At 49.5% G+C, this 16150-nt stretch overlaps 1 protein-coding gene across 1 annotated transcript; it reads right to left on the bottom strand.

Annotated features, from left to right (window-relative positions):
* Positions 1-5005: 5005 nt before the first annotated feature.
* On the bottom strand, positions 5006-10473 carry SALL2 (spalt like transcription factor 2). Its single transcript, XM_087859039.1, has 3 exons — positions 10259-10473; positions 7037-9867; positions 5006-6574 (listed from the first exon to the last, which is right to left on the bottom strand). The coding sequence occupies exons 1-3, from the start codon at positions 10323-10325 to the stop codon at positions 6167-6169; spliced, it is 3306 nt and encodes a 1101-aa protein (XP_087715165.1). The 5' UTR covers positions 10326-10473; the 3' UTR covers positions 5006-6166.
* Positions 10474-16150: the final 5677 nt, after the last annotated feature.

Genomic DNA, 16150 nt, shown 5'->3' with positions numbered 1-16150 from the left:
GCTTTTGTACTTTCATTTGGGATGTATCCTGTGTGGCCCTATGTTTAGACACATGTATCATTCCTGAAGTAAGATGATACCATTAATGCTATATTATAGATTTTTTTCCTTTATTTGACACAGAGAGACCAGGGGCAGTGGCAGGCAGAGGGAGAGGAAGAAGCAGGCTTCCCGCTAAGCAGGGAGCCCGATGTGGGGCTCAGTCCCAGGACTCTGGGATCATGAGCTGAGCTGAAGGCAGACACTTAACCAACTAAGCCACCCAGGTACCCCTAAATTATAGAATTGTTAAGAGTTCATTGTTCACAAATCTGAATCCCTCACTTATTATAAGAGCACTTTTTTTTTCAAGATTCTTAACACATAGAAATAAAATATATAGAAATTATATAGCAGTGAAGTTAAATAGTCTTGGGGGAGAAAAGAGTATTGGACATATCCTTGTAGAAGAAAGGAGTTGATTCATCTTGAAGATGGAAATCCATAGGTTAACCTCTGAACAATACACGCATTTTTGTCTAGGAAAGGAAGGATTTTCTAGTGGAAGAGATTCAGTCTCTGGTAGAACTCAAGATATCTAAGGCCTGTATTGCCTCCCCTTACGTACAGAGGAAGCCAAAGAAGTAGCACAGGTATTCCTGAAAGTCAACCAGATCAAGGGCAGCTTCCAGAAGTCTGCTTTCACATTCACTTTGGGTAAATTATCACAGTAGTAAATCAGGCAAATTTTAGGAGCACGGGAGGGCCACTCAGCATGCGCTGCTTATAGAGGGATTCTCTCTAGACTCCTCATGACCAATTTCCTGCCCTCTCTTAGCCAGTCTGCATACCATCCTAAGCAGTGCACAGGGCAAGGAACCTTACCCAGCCCTCTTCCAATCAAGACAGAGTGCAAGTCTAGTTGTGAGCAAATGAGTGCTCTGTGCACTACATTTCTTAACTTTTCTTTATATCCGCTGTGGTAGATCGTTTCTAGAGTTAGGCACAACGCCTCCCATCCCATATGCCTTTATGCAGGGTGACTTGGCCACTCTTCCTTTTAAGAGGTAAAGCTTATTTTCCCTCTTCTTGAATCTGAGCAGGTCTTCTGACTAGTTCGGCCAACAGGCTGTGGCAGAACTGATATTCTTTGAGTTTCAGAGCCTAGGCCTTAAGAGCCCTTGCTGCTTGTGGCTTCTGCTTCTACCTTCTTAGAGACCCAAGCCATCATAGGAGCCCATGTACCCTGAGAGAGAGGAAGAGAGAGAGGTCCTGGAGATTGAAAGACTTGAAAGAGAAAGGAGCCCAGAGGATGAAAAGACAATAAGGAAAGAGGCTCCAACATTCCAGCCACTCAGTTGAAGGGCCAGAAGTGAATGCATCCATCTTGGATCCTCCAGCCCAAATCAAAGCTGCCCAAGTGAGCTCAATCCTCACCACATGGAACATAGACAAGACATCTTATCTGAGGCTTGCCTAAACAATTCATGGAATCACATTAAACAATATATAATTGTTTAAGATACTAAGTTTTGGGGGCGCCTGGGTGGCTCAGTCATTAAGCATCTGCCTTCGGCTCAGGGCGTGATCCTGGAGTCCTGGGATCGAGCCCTGTATTGGGCTCCCTGCTCCTCTGCGAAGCCTGCTTCTTCCTCTCCCACTCCCCCTGCTTGTGTTCCCTCTCTCCCTGACTGTCTCTCTCTCTATCAAATAAATAAGTAAAATCTTAAAAAAAAAAAAAGATACTAAGTTTTGGAATGGTTTGTTGCATAACAATGGATTACTGAAACATTCACAATACTGACTAAATACTACTGTACTTATTACTTGTTCTTTAGTCAAATGGATTTTTTCCTTTTTTTCTTACTCAATTTTTATTATATGATCAAAAGCAAAATGTCCACTGAGGTTAATCAATCTCTTATTAAATTAAACATTAGAGGGGTGCCTGGCTGGCTCAGTTGGAAGAGCATGCAACTCTTGATCTCAGGAATATGAGTTCGAGGCCCACGTTGGGAGTAGAGATTCGTTTTTAAAAATCTTAAAAAAAAAAAAGTTAGGGGGGCGCCTGGGTGGCTCAGTCGTTAAGCGTCTGCCTTCGGCTCAGGGCGTGATCCCAGCGTTCTGGGATTGAGTCCCACATCGGGCTCCTCCACTGGGAGCCTGCTTCTTCCTCTCCCACTCCCCTGCTTGTATTCCCTCTCTTGCTGGCTGTCTCTCTCTGTCAAATAAATAAATAAAATCTTAAAAAAAAAAAAAGTTAAGGGCGCCTGGGTGGCTCAGTCAGTTGGGCATCTGGCTCTTGACTTTGGCTCAGGTCATGATCTCAGAGTCCTGGGATCGAGCCCAGCGTCAGGTTCCCTGGTCAGCCGGGAGTCTGCTTGTTTCCCTTGACCTCTGCCCCTCCCCGGGCTCATGCACGCTCTCTCTCTGTCTCTCTCTCAAATAAATAAATAAATAAATAAATAAATAAACAAATAAATAAATAAATTTTTTAAAAAGTTAAACATTAGAAAAAAACAAGGAAAAGAAAAGTCAAAGTTGGGTCTAATTGAGAGTAATACTAGTGAAGTCTGTCTTGGGGGTTAGGAGACAGACACTCCTTGGTTTACGAACAAGTTCCAGGGATGGTAATCAGAGCCTCAGGAGTAGGAGTTTGTGAAAGATGAAAATGTGCCAGAAGAATGTAGGCCTTTTTCATGAGTAATACAGGTTGAAAACTCTGAGAAGCAGAAGCTGAGGCAGAATTAGGATTCCAAAAGTTTTAATGGGGAGTAACACCTATAAAAGGAAAAAAGGATTGAAAGCAGTTTGGGGCAGGAAGAACTGTCAGACTGTGAGGCAGACCTGACCACCTCTGCCAGCCTAATGGGGAATTCCAGAGCAAAAAATGCTCATTGGAGTCCCATGTTCCATGGAAATGGCTAAGCTCTTGTACCACTCACCATCTTGCTCAGTCTTTGGTCAGAGGCTGAAGAGTGGACGGGTTGAACGATGTCAGTGAGTCAGGCTTCTTGCAGCTCGGTAGCCAGTTCTTCCTTGACGGGGATCCTCTAAAGCAGTACGTCTCTGTATCTGCCAAAGGGGACTTGGCATATCTTACATACGTTCTTGAATGATAACTCCACAGTCCTTACGTTGTTGTATGGATTGTTAATATATTTGAGTGGTTATTATGAAAGCTGAGTTCAAGAGAATCATACACCGCCTCCCCTTCCCCATCTTTGCATTGTGTTATTTCCCTGTCTGGGAACCTGCAGGCCATTGTTGGCACCTATCGTTCTATTTACTGCCACTATATAAAAATGTTTATATTTTTCGGGGTGCCTGGGTGGCTCAGCTGTTGAGCGTCTGCCTTCGGCTCAGGTCATGATCCCAGGGTCCTGGGATTGAGCCCTGCATTGGGCTTCGAGAGGGAAGCCCGCTTCTCCCTCTCACACTCCCCTTGCTTGTATTCTCTCTCTCACTGTCTCTGTCAAATAAATAAATATTTTTTAAAAAATTTATATTTTTCATCATCCTAGACTGAGCTCCCATAGGGGCAGAAGTGTCTTCCTTACTTTTGGACCCACCCAACACTTGGTCTCTGAAACAAAATAAATCCTCAGAAATTACCCAAATGAATGAGCAAAGCTGCCTTATAATAGTGATGTTTTGCATCCATCCAGTTTGAACTGGATCCACTATATTTCTTTCATGTCAAGTGTTTTGCAAGCTTCGTTTATTTACATTCTCGTTCCAGCAAGTTGGAGTTGATTCAACTTCCAAAAAGATGATCAAATGGAAAGTGATGAGAGTGAGAAATTGGAGGCTGAGGGTGGGGACTGGAGGGGCTATAAGAAGGGAGAAAGTAAAGGCTCTAAGAGACAGAATAAATTAAAGGTGATGAGAGAAAAACAATTAAAGCTGTCAGATAAGAGAGGTCAATGAAGAAAAAGCAGGACAGGAGAATAAAAAGAATAAAAAGGAGACAGAAGGGAAAATAAAGCAGAGCAATGAAGGAGGAGTGGGGGGGTCAGGCACAGTGTGGACCTGCCCAAGGAAGCAGCCACGAGTCGAAGGCCTACCGACAGCTGTTACCATAATGGGAACTGGCATATAGAGGGCAAGTCTACTTGAATTAATTAAATGGCATTATCCATGTCCAGTGGGGGTAGGAGAGGTAAATGGAATAGGATTGGTGACCTACCTCCTTTCACAGGCTGAAAGGAGAAAAAGATTTACAAAGCTTTGCTAGGAATTAAAGAGGCAGAAGCTGTTTCTTCCCCAATTGACTTCACAAGATTCCCATGTATTCCTGTTCACCAGGACCTTTTAAAGGGGACCTGTACTGCTCTGGTGGGGGCAACTAGGATCAAACGTGGTTTCTTTACCTTGAATTGAGCCAAGAATAGGTTTACTCACCTCCTCCTTTCTGTCTTCCGGCCCATCTCACATCAGGAGTCTTAAATGGTGTAGCAGGAAACAAGCACCATTCCTGATCACTGGTGGTGGTACTAAACTGGGATCCTTAACCCAAGTCTGCCACTAACTGGCCAAGTGACTTTGGGCAAATCATTTTACCAACTCCATCCATGTAGCACTAAGATTCAGTGATATTGTGATCTTACAAATGCAAAAAAAAAAAAAAAAAAATTCTGGGGACTGTTCTCTAAAAAAAACAAGGTCTTAGAGTCAAATGTAAACCTCACCATGTTGTGAAGAGACAAGGTAAAAAAATGTGTGTTTCATTTCACACCCCCACTCCACATGTACTTCCTCTGTTAAGAATCTTCCTTTAAATTATCCCGTTGGTAAAAATTATTAGTGTTGAATTACTTTTTTTCCTGTTTATAACATCAGATCTCAAGGATCATAAAGATTAATTCATCTTGGTTCTACGGATTAACTGACGTCAGGTAGGCTAGCCTGGGTTTCAGGAAGACAAAGAAAGAGTTTCCAACCTCCAAACAAAACAAACAAACAAAAACCCCACAAAAGCCTGGTGGTGGAAAGTTCTAGGCAAAGAAAAAATCTAGACAATGACTGCACACAATGGACAAATCCTTTACTTTTTAAGAACATAAACTCCATTTCCACAGGGAAATTACATTCACTGGAGGTTGTTTCAGGACAAGGCTGAATAAATTAAATATTTCAACACCATATGTTCAGCTTTGGCAGGAGATGAAGGTGGGAAGGGAATCTCAATGTTAGGGAATGCCCATGTCACACCCCAGCTGGCTATTTAGTCATGAAATAAGGAAAAACACACAAATATTTGGTTAAAACACTTTTAATGAAAAGGGAAAGACACTAATATCTCCCTTGTCTGCTCTTCACATTTTACTATGTTAGGAAGCTCTGGAGCCTACACCTTTGAAGGAGAAACCATCATTCAAGTCAGTCAGTAGCAGAACTCTCACTCTCTCCTCCTCAGAACTCCTGTTCCAAATGATCCTATGTTAAGAGTAAATACTACATCTCATTACAAGACGGAGAGGCAGGGAGAACACCACCTAGAGCTCATCTCCCAAAGTCTGGGACTCCAAGACCCAGACAGTGGCGAAGACATAAGCCCTGGTCCATAGACAGGCAAAATGGGGAGGAAAGAGGCCTTGAGAAAGGAAGACAAGGAAAATCCAAGGGACCAGGGAACAAAGGAAGGAGTTATCTAAAACTAGAAGCACACTAGTGCTAGGACATCCCCTATGACCTGAGGTGCAGTGCTGCACGCCAAGTCACTAATAGTCCAAGAGAACATTCATGAGACTCATCCAGTCAAGAACCGGAAGTCCCCTCCCTCACACCATGCCCCTTTCTCAATCTCATAGGTTCCCTGCAAGCCCTATGCTTTAGTGACACTCTTCAACTCTCCATCATTACTCTTTCAACACCCCTCACCAATAAAGATATGAACTTCACATTTCCCAAAATATCCCACAGGAGACCTGTTGGCAAGACATCTGCTTGTTTCCTAACTTTGAGAGGCCACAATGAAGGAACAGAAGAAGCTGGAGGTGTCTTGGCATATTGACCAGCCAACACCTTTGCCTGAATGGGCCTGAATGGGAGTTTACTAGGAAGAATGTCCTATATGCCCTTCATTTCCCCCTACCCCTTAGGGTCGAGCCACCAGATACAGATATTGTTGTGTCTTCATTGCTGGCACCTTCTGGAGCAGGGAAAACAAGGAATGTACAGTTTGCTACTTTTCTTCTATGATGGGCTTCTCAGGCACTGCCTTGGATGCAGGAGACCGAAATAGGAAGAGGGGGGCTCTCTTCTCCTTGGCCTCTCTGGATCCCATTGCCAGAGGCAAGTTCCCAGCCACAGTCCCCGGGCCAAACAGCACTGGTGGCGCCAGGCCTAAAGTGGTAGTGGAGGTGGAGCTGGAACTCCGGGGCTTGGTGGGCAGGTCACTTGAGAGGAAAGCTGTGTACTGGTTCCAGAAAGACAGGGGACCTACCCTCACCAGTTGTGCAGGAATGTCCTGGGATAGGAAGTCCTGCAGGTTGACCTGGTCACCAGATAGGAGTGGCACTGGGCCCTCCAGAGACAGCTGCCGGCCCCTTCGGGCTGGGCTGTAATTCCAAATGTGGGTGCTCAGGTGCACCTGCCAAAGGGAAAGGGAGAGGAAGAAAGGAGAGGGGAGAAGGGTCACCCCAGGGAAGCTGGAGAGGGTTCCCCTTGGGAAGGTGAAAGCTGTAGAGAATCTATTTTCCTCAGGTACAATGAGTGAAGAGGGAAGAAAAATTCATCAGGGGGCCATCCCCCTGTGAGCACAACTATCTCCAAGCTCGGGGACTAGAGAAAAGCCACTAGGGGTGTGTCACAGAAGGACTCAGAGAAAAAGACAAATAAGGGCTCATACATCTTGGAGGTCCTTCTACAGAGCTCTCGATTTCTGCTCCCTGGGTCGAGGGGCTGCAGGTACAGAAAAACAGGCTCATGGGATCGTGGGGTCATCTTTTCGGGGAAAGGGGGAGAGCCCTGGGGAAGTGATGGAAGGTGAGCAGCCTGGGACCAAGGAAAGAGCAGCAATATTCTGAGGGCCGTGGGGGGCAAAGGGTGGTACCTGGTGGTGAGCCAGCAGCATATGCTTCTTGAGGATAGCCCGCTCGAGAAAGCTCTGCCTGCAGAAAACACAAGTGAAGAGCGGCCCCTCCTTGGGGTGGGTCTTCTGATGCTCCTCCAGGGCCGCCTGGGTAGCAAAGGTCTGACCACACACCTCACAGGCCTTTCTGCTCCCGCTCTCGCCCGGCTCCTTTCTCAGGGCCTCCTGCAGGCTCAGCTCCTCCACCGAGGTGCTGCTGCTGCCTTCCCCTTCCCGCGGGAGAGCCGCCGTTGGGCTCAAGCTCCTCTCCGCTTTGCCCCCCTCTTCCATGCCTCCTGCGCCCTCAGCGCCTCCCTGCTCCATGGACTGGGTGTGATCCAGGCTGTCGGGGGGCGGCGGCGGCGGCAGGGAAGGCTGTTGAAGCACTTTCTCGTTGCTCTCCACCTCCTTCCCCGCTGTGGCTGTCGCGGCCGCCCCCGCGGCCGCCACGCTCCCCGCGTCCTCCTCTGGCCCCGACGCCTCTTCCGAGTCACCTCGCACGGATATGGCCTTCTCGCCTCCACTCTCTGAGCCTCTCCCCGCCAGGGAATCTTCATCAGTCACATCTTCCTCCTCGTCGTCGTCCTCGTCCTCCTCTTCGGACAGCTCCTCTTCCGGGGATGGCTGCTGGGACGGCTGCTGGGGGAAGCTCTGGGGCCCTGAGGCTGCGGACTGCTCTGAGCCGTTCTCCTGCGCAGCTCCGCCGCCTTCCGAGAGCGCGGCACCGCCGTTGGGGATCTGGCCCCCCAGGTGCATGCGCACGTGCTGCTGCAGAGTAACAGCATTGGTGAACTTCTTCTGGCAGATGGGGCAGGAGTTCTGAGCCCGGGCGGCTGGACTGGCCTTGTGGCCCACGAAGTGCGCACGCAGGTTGCCGCGGGTGGAGAAAGCTCTGCCACACACCTTGCATTTGAAGGGCCGCTCACCCCCATGTTGGCCGTAGTGCAGGCGCAGTGCGCGAGGACAGCTCAGCACCCGGAGGCAGATGACACACTGGTTAGGTCCCGATGAGGCGGAGGACGAGGCGGCAGGCGCCGAGGTGGTGGGGGCTCCTGAGGCCGTAGAGGCCACGGCCACAGCTCCTTGCCGGTCAATCTTCTCTACCAGCTGCTGCAGCTTTGAGGTCTCAGAGGGCGAGGCCCCCAAGGGCTCCAGCACGTACGGGAAGGGGAAGCTACCTGCGGACTTAAAGTGGTTGGTAAGCAGCGCCCAGCTGGGGAGCGAAGTCACCAGCTTACTCAGCTGCATTCGGGTTGCTGTGCCACTTTCTGCCACCCCGGCGATGGCTGAGCCCTCACTCCCCGGAGGGGTATTTTCATCAGCTTTGCTCTTCGGCTCCACTGCTTTCATGAGCACGAACTTATTGAAAGCAGGGAGCGCGGGAGCCGTGGCTGTGCCGGCACCGGTGGAGAGCAGCGTGAGGCTCTCTGTGGCACTAAGTGCTGTGGTGGAGGCCACCAGAGGCTTGCGGTCCACGCCGCCACTGGGCATGGCCACCTCCTCCTCGGCCTTCTCTGGTGGCACTGACATGCCATAGGGCAGGCCGCTGCTGGTGATGACGTAGTCCAGGTGCTCCGGCACGGGGTGAGGGTTCATTTGCACGTGCGGGTACTTCTCACGATGCCGGTGAAAATGCACTTTGAGGTTGCCGCGCGTGGTGAAGCGGTTGCCGCACACATTACACTTGTAGGGCCTCTCGCCTGTGTGGGAACGCAGATGGATCTGCAGGGCACTGTCACTGCCAAACACTTTGGCACAGAAGCGGCACTTGTGCCGTCCGCCGGGCTTCTCCAAGGGACCCATCACTTCCCCATAGCCCAGCTCGCCACTTCCGTTCTTTGGCTTCAGGAGCCCCGGGGAGGCAGCAGCCTCAAGGCCTCGAGCTGCCCCAAGACACTGTGCTGCCAACAGTCCCGTGGTGCCTGGGAATGCCAGATGAGGTGAGGCCATCAGCTGATCTGTGCTGCCAGGCAGGGCTGGGGAGGGGGCAGGGGTGGGTTTGTGGCTTCGCCCAACCCCTCCAGCAGAAAAAGGGTGCTGGGACCCCAGCGGATGGTAAAGATGGAAGAAAGCCTGCTTGGGCGTTTCTGCCCCCGAGGAGGAGGAGGAGGAAGAGGAAGGTGCCAGCGTCTTGCCAGTCTGGACAGGCTTGATGGGGCTGAAGAGGGGAAGCAGGGGCTTGGTGGAGGAGGCAGTCCCCGTCCCAGGTAACTCTGAGGGACTGGCGGGGGTGCCCACCGTCTGGCCTAGGGAGCCAAGCAGCAGCACCTGGCGGCAGATTTGCTCAGTCATCTGCATCTGGTGGATCTGGCGCTGCTGCAGCACCCGAAGCTCTTCCAAGATCAGAGGGATGTTCAAGTGGCCACTGCCTACCCCTGGGGGCGGGGGTGGAGGAGGAGGAGGTGGGGGTGCAGGGGTCGATTCTGGAGGTAACGGGGTCGCTCCCAGCTTGGGACTAGCCAAGATCAGGCCCCCGCCTCCCCCAGCAGCGGTACCTGTGGCAGCGACCAGGAAGTGCCCGGCAGACTCCTCTACTCTCCTCTCAGGGCCCCAGGTGGGATCTGTGGGCACAGAGGACCCAGAATCCGGAGGGTTGCTGTGCTCTGCCTCCATGACCTGCGGGCTATTTTGGCCCTCCGTCCGGGGTTCAGAAGAGGTCGAAGAGTTGTTGGGGTTCTCCTGGCCCCCAATTATCACCATTACAGGGGGGTCAGTAGAACATGCATTCTGGTGGGCGAGGAATTCAGTTGGATCAGTGAATTGTGCGCAGCACTTGGCACAGACTTGGGGGTGGTCCTCCTCGCTAGCATCACCTAGGGAGAAGACAAGGAGAGAGCGTGGGTGGTGCGGTTGGGATGGGCATGCGAAGGCTCTAATTAACAACGAGCCCAGTAACCGCTTGTGGGGGCTGGGGAGATGAGCTCACCATCAGGCCACGCAGAAGGCTAGAGCTCAGTCTTGACCCGCCCGGACTCGAGAAACACCCCAGCGTAGGGGGGGTGGGGAGGGGCAGGCACGCTCAAGCTTCTGCCTTCCCCAGTCGCCCCCCAACCCCCAACCCCGGGCCACCAGGGGCGCAAGGAATGGGCGTGAGGAGTGGGTCCGAGGCAGAGAATCATGCATTTTATCCCGTCCGCCGAAAGTCCCTTACCCTGCGCGCGTCCTCTCCGCCCCCACCCCTGCCCCCGCAGGGCCCTACCGCACCTCCAAGCTCCGCCGGCTCCCCGCAGGGCCCCCCGAGACGAGAGCTCCTCCCGGTTTCGTGCGCCATGGTTGTGGGGGAGGTGGTGGGCCGGGTAGAGTGGGAGACAATAGGTATCGGGATTGGGGGAGGCGGCGGTGGCCGCCGGGGCTGCGGCAGCCTCTGCACCCAGCGGCCCAGACTGCGGAGATGGAGATCGGCGGCAGCGGCGGCGGGGGCAGGGAGCCGCGGAGGAGGGGGAGGGGAGCGAGGAGGCGCGGAGGAGGGGAGGAGCTGGAGCGAGAAAGCTGGGAGAGGGGAGATGGGGGAGGAGCTGTTTAGGAGCCGGGCGGGAGCGGGGAGTGGGAGGTGGGTGTGTGGGGCCGGAGCCGAGAGCCTAGCAGGTTTCCGGAGGCTCAGTGACAGGTGCTTGTGGGGCGTGGTGGGGGTCCACCTTCCCTTGCCCTCTGCCAGCTCCCCCCTTCTCCAGATGTCTTTGCCCAGACCTGCCCCCACCCGCCTCAGGCTCCAGGGGGCACAGTGGGAAACACAGCCCTGCTCAATAGAGCAAAGCGATAGGCTTCTCCTGTTTTTCTTTGGATAAAGGATCCACTGAGCCTGGAAAACGTGGACTCCAGAGGGGGTGGTCTGATCTCAGAGGTCTGGGGGCCAGAGCGGGAGAGGGAGCCCAGGACATCCATCCCTCATCAAAACACGAACCCCCAAATACCCCAAGTTTTGTCCAGTCTTCCTCACCTTTACTCCCACCGTACCCCATCCCTCTCCACAAAAGAAGTTTCTCAGGGTTGGGAGGCTGCAAGGTAGAATTTCCACGGACGTCATTTCAGGACCCCTCTCTGCAGAACAGAGCCCATTTACTCTCCGCCTTCCCTCCCGCAGAATAGCCGACGGCAAGTTACCCCCAGATCACCCGGCGCACACCTGATTTATGGAGCTTGTGCTTATTCAAGGAGCCATCTCCTGTTTAGTACTCTCTCCCCTGCCCGTCTTCTTCCTCCATTGCCCTTCTCTTGCAACACACTGCACGCTGTCACTATTAAGGACTGTTGCCATTGGGGAGATGCTGGCCTGCGGGGGGCCTACAGAGGCCCACCTAGCTCTAACCTGGGGGGAGGGGAATTCCTGAAACAATGGGAAAAATGCAGTGGGAGCTACCAGACAGCCTCTCTGTGCAGAAAGCCCTTTCAGCCCCAATCTGGTTTGAATGCTTAGAAATGACTTAACACCAGCTCACCGCCACAGAGGCCACCTCCTCTTCAGAGAAAATAAGTAGGGGTGAGATGTCTCTTAGACCAGATACTCTGCATTCCCTTTCTACCTTGAAATGTGTCTTCATAGGTTTTCCACTTCCTGAAGGAGTTTATCTTACTTAAAGGGAGTGACCCCCAAGTCACTTAGTTTTGTGGTTTGCCTGGGCCTCAGTAAACCCACCTTGTGGTAACCCCGGTTCTTATCCTTGCCTGACTGGTAAATTGAGGCACAGTGGTCAATCAGGCAACCATTTTCCTTTTTGTAAAGTGGTAATATTTTAGCTGTGTTATCTTTTTCAGAGAAATACTGTGGTGACAAAAACTTGAAAGACTCTTGACAAATCACATTAATATGAATATATGGGACTTTAAATATTATGGATTAGAGAATTGACATTGTCAATGGCAAAACACTCAAAATAAACTAAAATACACATATACTAAAATTAGATCAGTGTTTCATGTTGCTTATTAACCTTATTAATTTCTGAGGCAAGACATTGATTAATATCACTGGCATATGCCAACATTAAGGAGTCTTTTTTGGATGGAGATGAAACTACCTAATACTGGCAACAACCACTTCACTATTCAACGCACATTTTTGCCATCTTTTTAAAATGAGAACATTTTACTGAATTATGTTTGGAAACTTCAGGTAATCATGAGGATCTTAACGTTATGAATGATGGCTCTGAAACTGATGAGCTCCCTGCTTTCAGGCCTGACCCTTACAAAGAGAGAGAGGGGGATCTGTTTCAGTTGTGGAAGGTCACGGGTTGCTGCAGTATTGTTTATTTTTACACGTACGGAAACAAGTTTGGCGAGGTGAAGTGACTTTTCCAAGTTCACACAGTAATTCAGTGAGGCGCACATTCGGAATTTTGACGCCTATCCAGTCCTTTCTCAAGCATGTCAACGTCGTATGGCTTCTCTAATGCTAGAGAAAGGGCCCTGTGTAGCTCCTACCTGCCGGTGCTCTCTGGCCTCAGCAAAGAACAGGGAATCAGATGGAGGCTTTCTACAGAGCATTTGTTAATTAGCATTGAACATTTGATATCAAGTTGCTGTTTTGTCAAGTCTTCCGACAAGAAAAGAAGTCCTTTCTTTTCATCTTCTCCTGGGAAACACTGTCCCCTTTCTTGCTCTTTAATGAAACTTGCTTTCTGATGCGTAATTCGATCCGCACTCTTCTTTAAGGTAAATTTAGTCCCTGCTGAAAGGTGATGGATCAACAGCCACCTGTAAGAGGAACCCTCTCTTTCTCAGCACTGTGCCCTCACTGCCTAACCTGAAAAGGGGGGCAGGATTCTTAGGCAGACGCGAATGAAGTCATAAACACAGGAATAAACTAAGCTGGTAATGGTGTCCCTAGATAACAGATAAGGTGAGGTAAGCTGTCCTGGGTTGCACACAAAGTCTGGGATGGACGGTGCGGACTAAGAGCTGGACATGCTTGTTTAAATTTATAAAAAGCCCAAATGACAAGGAAAAAGGAAACTCTAAACTGCTGCTCTAGGCTTGGGAGAGAATGGCGAGGAAGAGCAAAGAGAAACGTACGTACGTAGGGAGCACACAGCAGGAGCATAGAGTTGAACAAGTGGTGGTTCTCAAACTTTGCTGCCCATCAAAATTACTGGCAGAGCTTTTAAAGATCCTGAAATCCAGGCCACACCCTAGATCAATGAATTTGGAATCCCTGAGGGTGGCATCCAGGTCTCAGTATGTTTATAAAATTCTTCAGGTGATCCCAATGTCCAGCCAAGGATGAGAACCACAGTAGCTTTCGGGCGACTGCTCTTCCCAGCAAACCTTCTATATCCTGCTGCTCACCAATCTTACCTGCCCTCAACCTGGCCAAAATGAAGACAGTGGCAAAACCAGCTGCTCAATGCCAGATCTTCCTGTCAGGCAGGAAGGAGGAGAGAGGTCTTCTCTGCCCAGAGCCACAGGCTAGCTCTCTTGTATCCAACTTCCATGGGCAGATTTTTTTTTTTTTTTTTTGGAAAGGAGATGGAAGGTTATTAAATGCACCACAAGGGAGCGGCGGTCAGGACGGCAAAGGACAGACTGTCTGCCAGAATTTGATATGATTTACACCTGACTGTGAATTTAAGCAACTGTATCGCCTTTCCCAGGTTACACGCATCTTGAGCCATATTTCTAATTTTAAGATAAAGTCTTGTTCTACGCAGAGTTCGAGCATCGTCCAGCTATTAAAGAAACAAAGAACACTATGTAAGCACCTGCCTAAACTTACTGTTAGCGTCGGCCCAACACTAATAGTTTCCATAATTAGGGAACGGTCCTGTAACTGCTGCTATAGACGACTTCGATGACTTTTTTTTTCCGTCAGAGAAAGAGAGAGCGTGCACACAAACATGGGAGAGCGCAGGCAGAGGGAGAAACAGGCTCCCCTCCGAGCAAGGAGCCTGATGCAGGACTCGATCCCGGGACCGCAGGATCATGACCTGAGCTGAAGGCAGACGCTTAGCCAACTGAGCCACCCAGGCGTCCCAACCATAGGCTACTTCTAAGGGAGAATGCCCCATCTTCTCTGCATCACTCCTCTCTCCTAAATACATACACATACTCACTCCTTTGCTACCCACACCTAGTGATGCAGCATCGTAAGCAAACAGGTGTGCTGAGGTATGCGTACATGGGCGCTAAGTGAGAAAAATATATTCGTTGCCAGAACAGGAATATTATAGATCAAACACCATAAAGGTTTTTAAAGAGACATTTTTCTGACATCGAAGGACTCAGCATTTAGCAAAGAATTCATACCTTTTGTTGCTGGAAGGGACTTCAGAGAGCTGACCCTCTGAGCACAGGGAGATTGAGATTGCCAGCTCTGAGGCAAACAGGCCCGAGTTCTCATCCCAGAACTTTCTAATCTTTGTGATCTTGGGAAAGTTTCTCTATTTCTCTTAGGCTTGGATTTCTTTCTAAAATGGGGGTATAGCCTCAAAAGGGAATGAAAATCTTAGACACGGTCTAACACGGAGGAACCCCGAAAACATGCTAAGCGAAACAAACCAGACACAAGAGGACAAAGAGTGTATGATTCCTTTATATGAGGTACGTGGAATTGGTAAATTCATAGTGACAGGAAATAGAATGGTGATGGCTAGGGACTGCAGAGAGAGGGGGATGGGGAGTTATTGTTTAATGGGCATAGGGTTGCAGTTTTGCAGGATGAAAGTTCTGGAGATGGATGTTGGTAATGGTTGCATAAAACTGTGAATATACTTAACATCACTGAGTTATATGCTTTAAGATGGTTAAAATGGTAAATTTTGTTATGTATGTTTTACTACACATTCAAAAAAAAAATTTAACGGGGGGATGCCTGGGTGACTCAGTTGGTTAAGCGTCTGCCTTCGGCTCAGGTCATGATCCCAGGGTCCTGGGATCGAGCCCCGTATTGGGTTCCCTGCTCAACGGGGAGTCTGCTTCTCTGCCGCTCCCCTACTTGTGAGCTCTTGTTCTCTGTCTCTCTCTGACAAATAAATAAATAAAATATTCAAAAAAAAATTTAATGGAGGAAAAACTATTGTGGAGTTGGGAGGAATAAACAAGAGGAAATACATACAGGGCCTAGCATAGTACCTGACAGTAAATGCTCCACAAATATTAGCAAGGGTGTATTATTTAAAGGCCAAATGCTGGGGCGCCTGGGTGGCTCAGTCGGTTAAGTGTCTGACGTGGGCTCAGGTCATGATCTCAGGGTCCTGGGATCAAGCCCTGCCTTGGGCTCCTGGTTCACTGGGGAGTCTGCTTCTCCTTCTCCCTGTGCCCCTCACCCCACTCATGCTCTTTCTCTCAAATAAATAAATAAATAACATCTTTAAAAATAAAAAAATAGGGGTGCCTGGGTGGCTCAGGTCGTGATCCCCGGGTCCTGGGATCGAGCCCCACATCGAGCTCTCTGCTCAGTGGGGAGACTTCTCCCTCTCCTTCTGCCTGCCGCTTCCCCTGCTTGTGCTCTCTCTCTCCCTGTCAAATGAATGAATACAATCTTCAATAAATAAATAAATAAATAAATAAATAAATAAATAAATATATATATATATATATAAATGCCAAACACTGAAACCCTGGAAGAATGGACCCGCCCAAGGTCACCTAGCTTCAAGGCCCAAGCTGGATTAAAAACCAGGTTTTCTGCTTCCTGATCCAGTGCTCTATACTGCACCCTACCCGAGTTACTTCATTTACTCATTTACGCAGAGTTGTTTTCTTTTTGACCCAGGGGTACCTAGGGCTGAAAGGCTTGGGCTCAATACCCTGAGGGGTTTGCTTTCTACTTGCAGATATAAAGAGAACAGAGCCCTCAAAACTCTCTTTTTTGTCTTCCTTCTCCTTTTGCTGCTCTTGATGTCTGCCAACTTCCATTTCTCTCTCTGGATCTGTTTGGCTGTTGTCCTGGTCTCTCCTTCTCACTAAATATCTGCGTTTCTGATCGTTTGCTTTATTTCGCAGATGCACTAGTTTACATTTTCCCTACTCACATCCCTTATGTTCTCTAATCCAGATTTCTAGACTCTGCAGGGGAGAGAGGAAATTTTTTTTTTCTCTCCAGAGTTTTTAAGTAAATAGACTCTTTCCTTCTCATCACGTACGTGCAATATCTGGTCT

This window comes from Ursus americanus, chromosome 35 (assembly GCF_024610735.1).
Source record: "Ursus americanus isolate L20-20 chromosome 35, mUrsAme1.1.p, whole genome shotgun sequence".
NCBI lineage: Eukaryota > Metazoa > Chordata > Mammalia > Carnivora > Ursidae > Ursus > Ursus americanus.
This window is presented reverse-complemented; position numbering and strand designations above follow the sequence as displayed.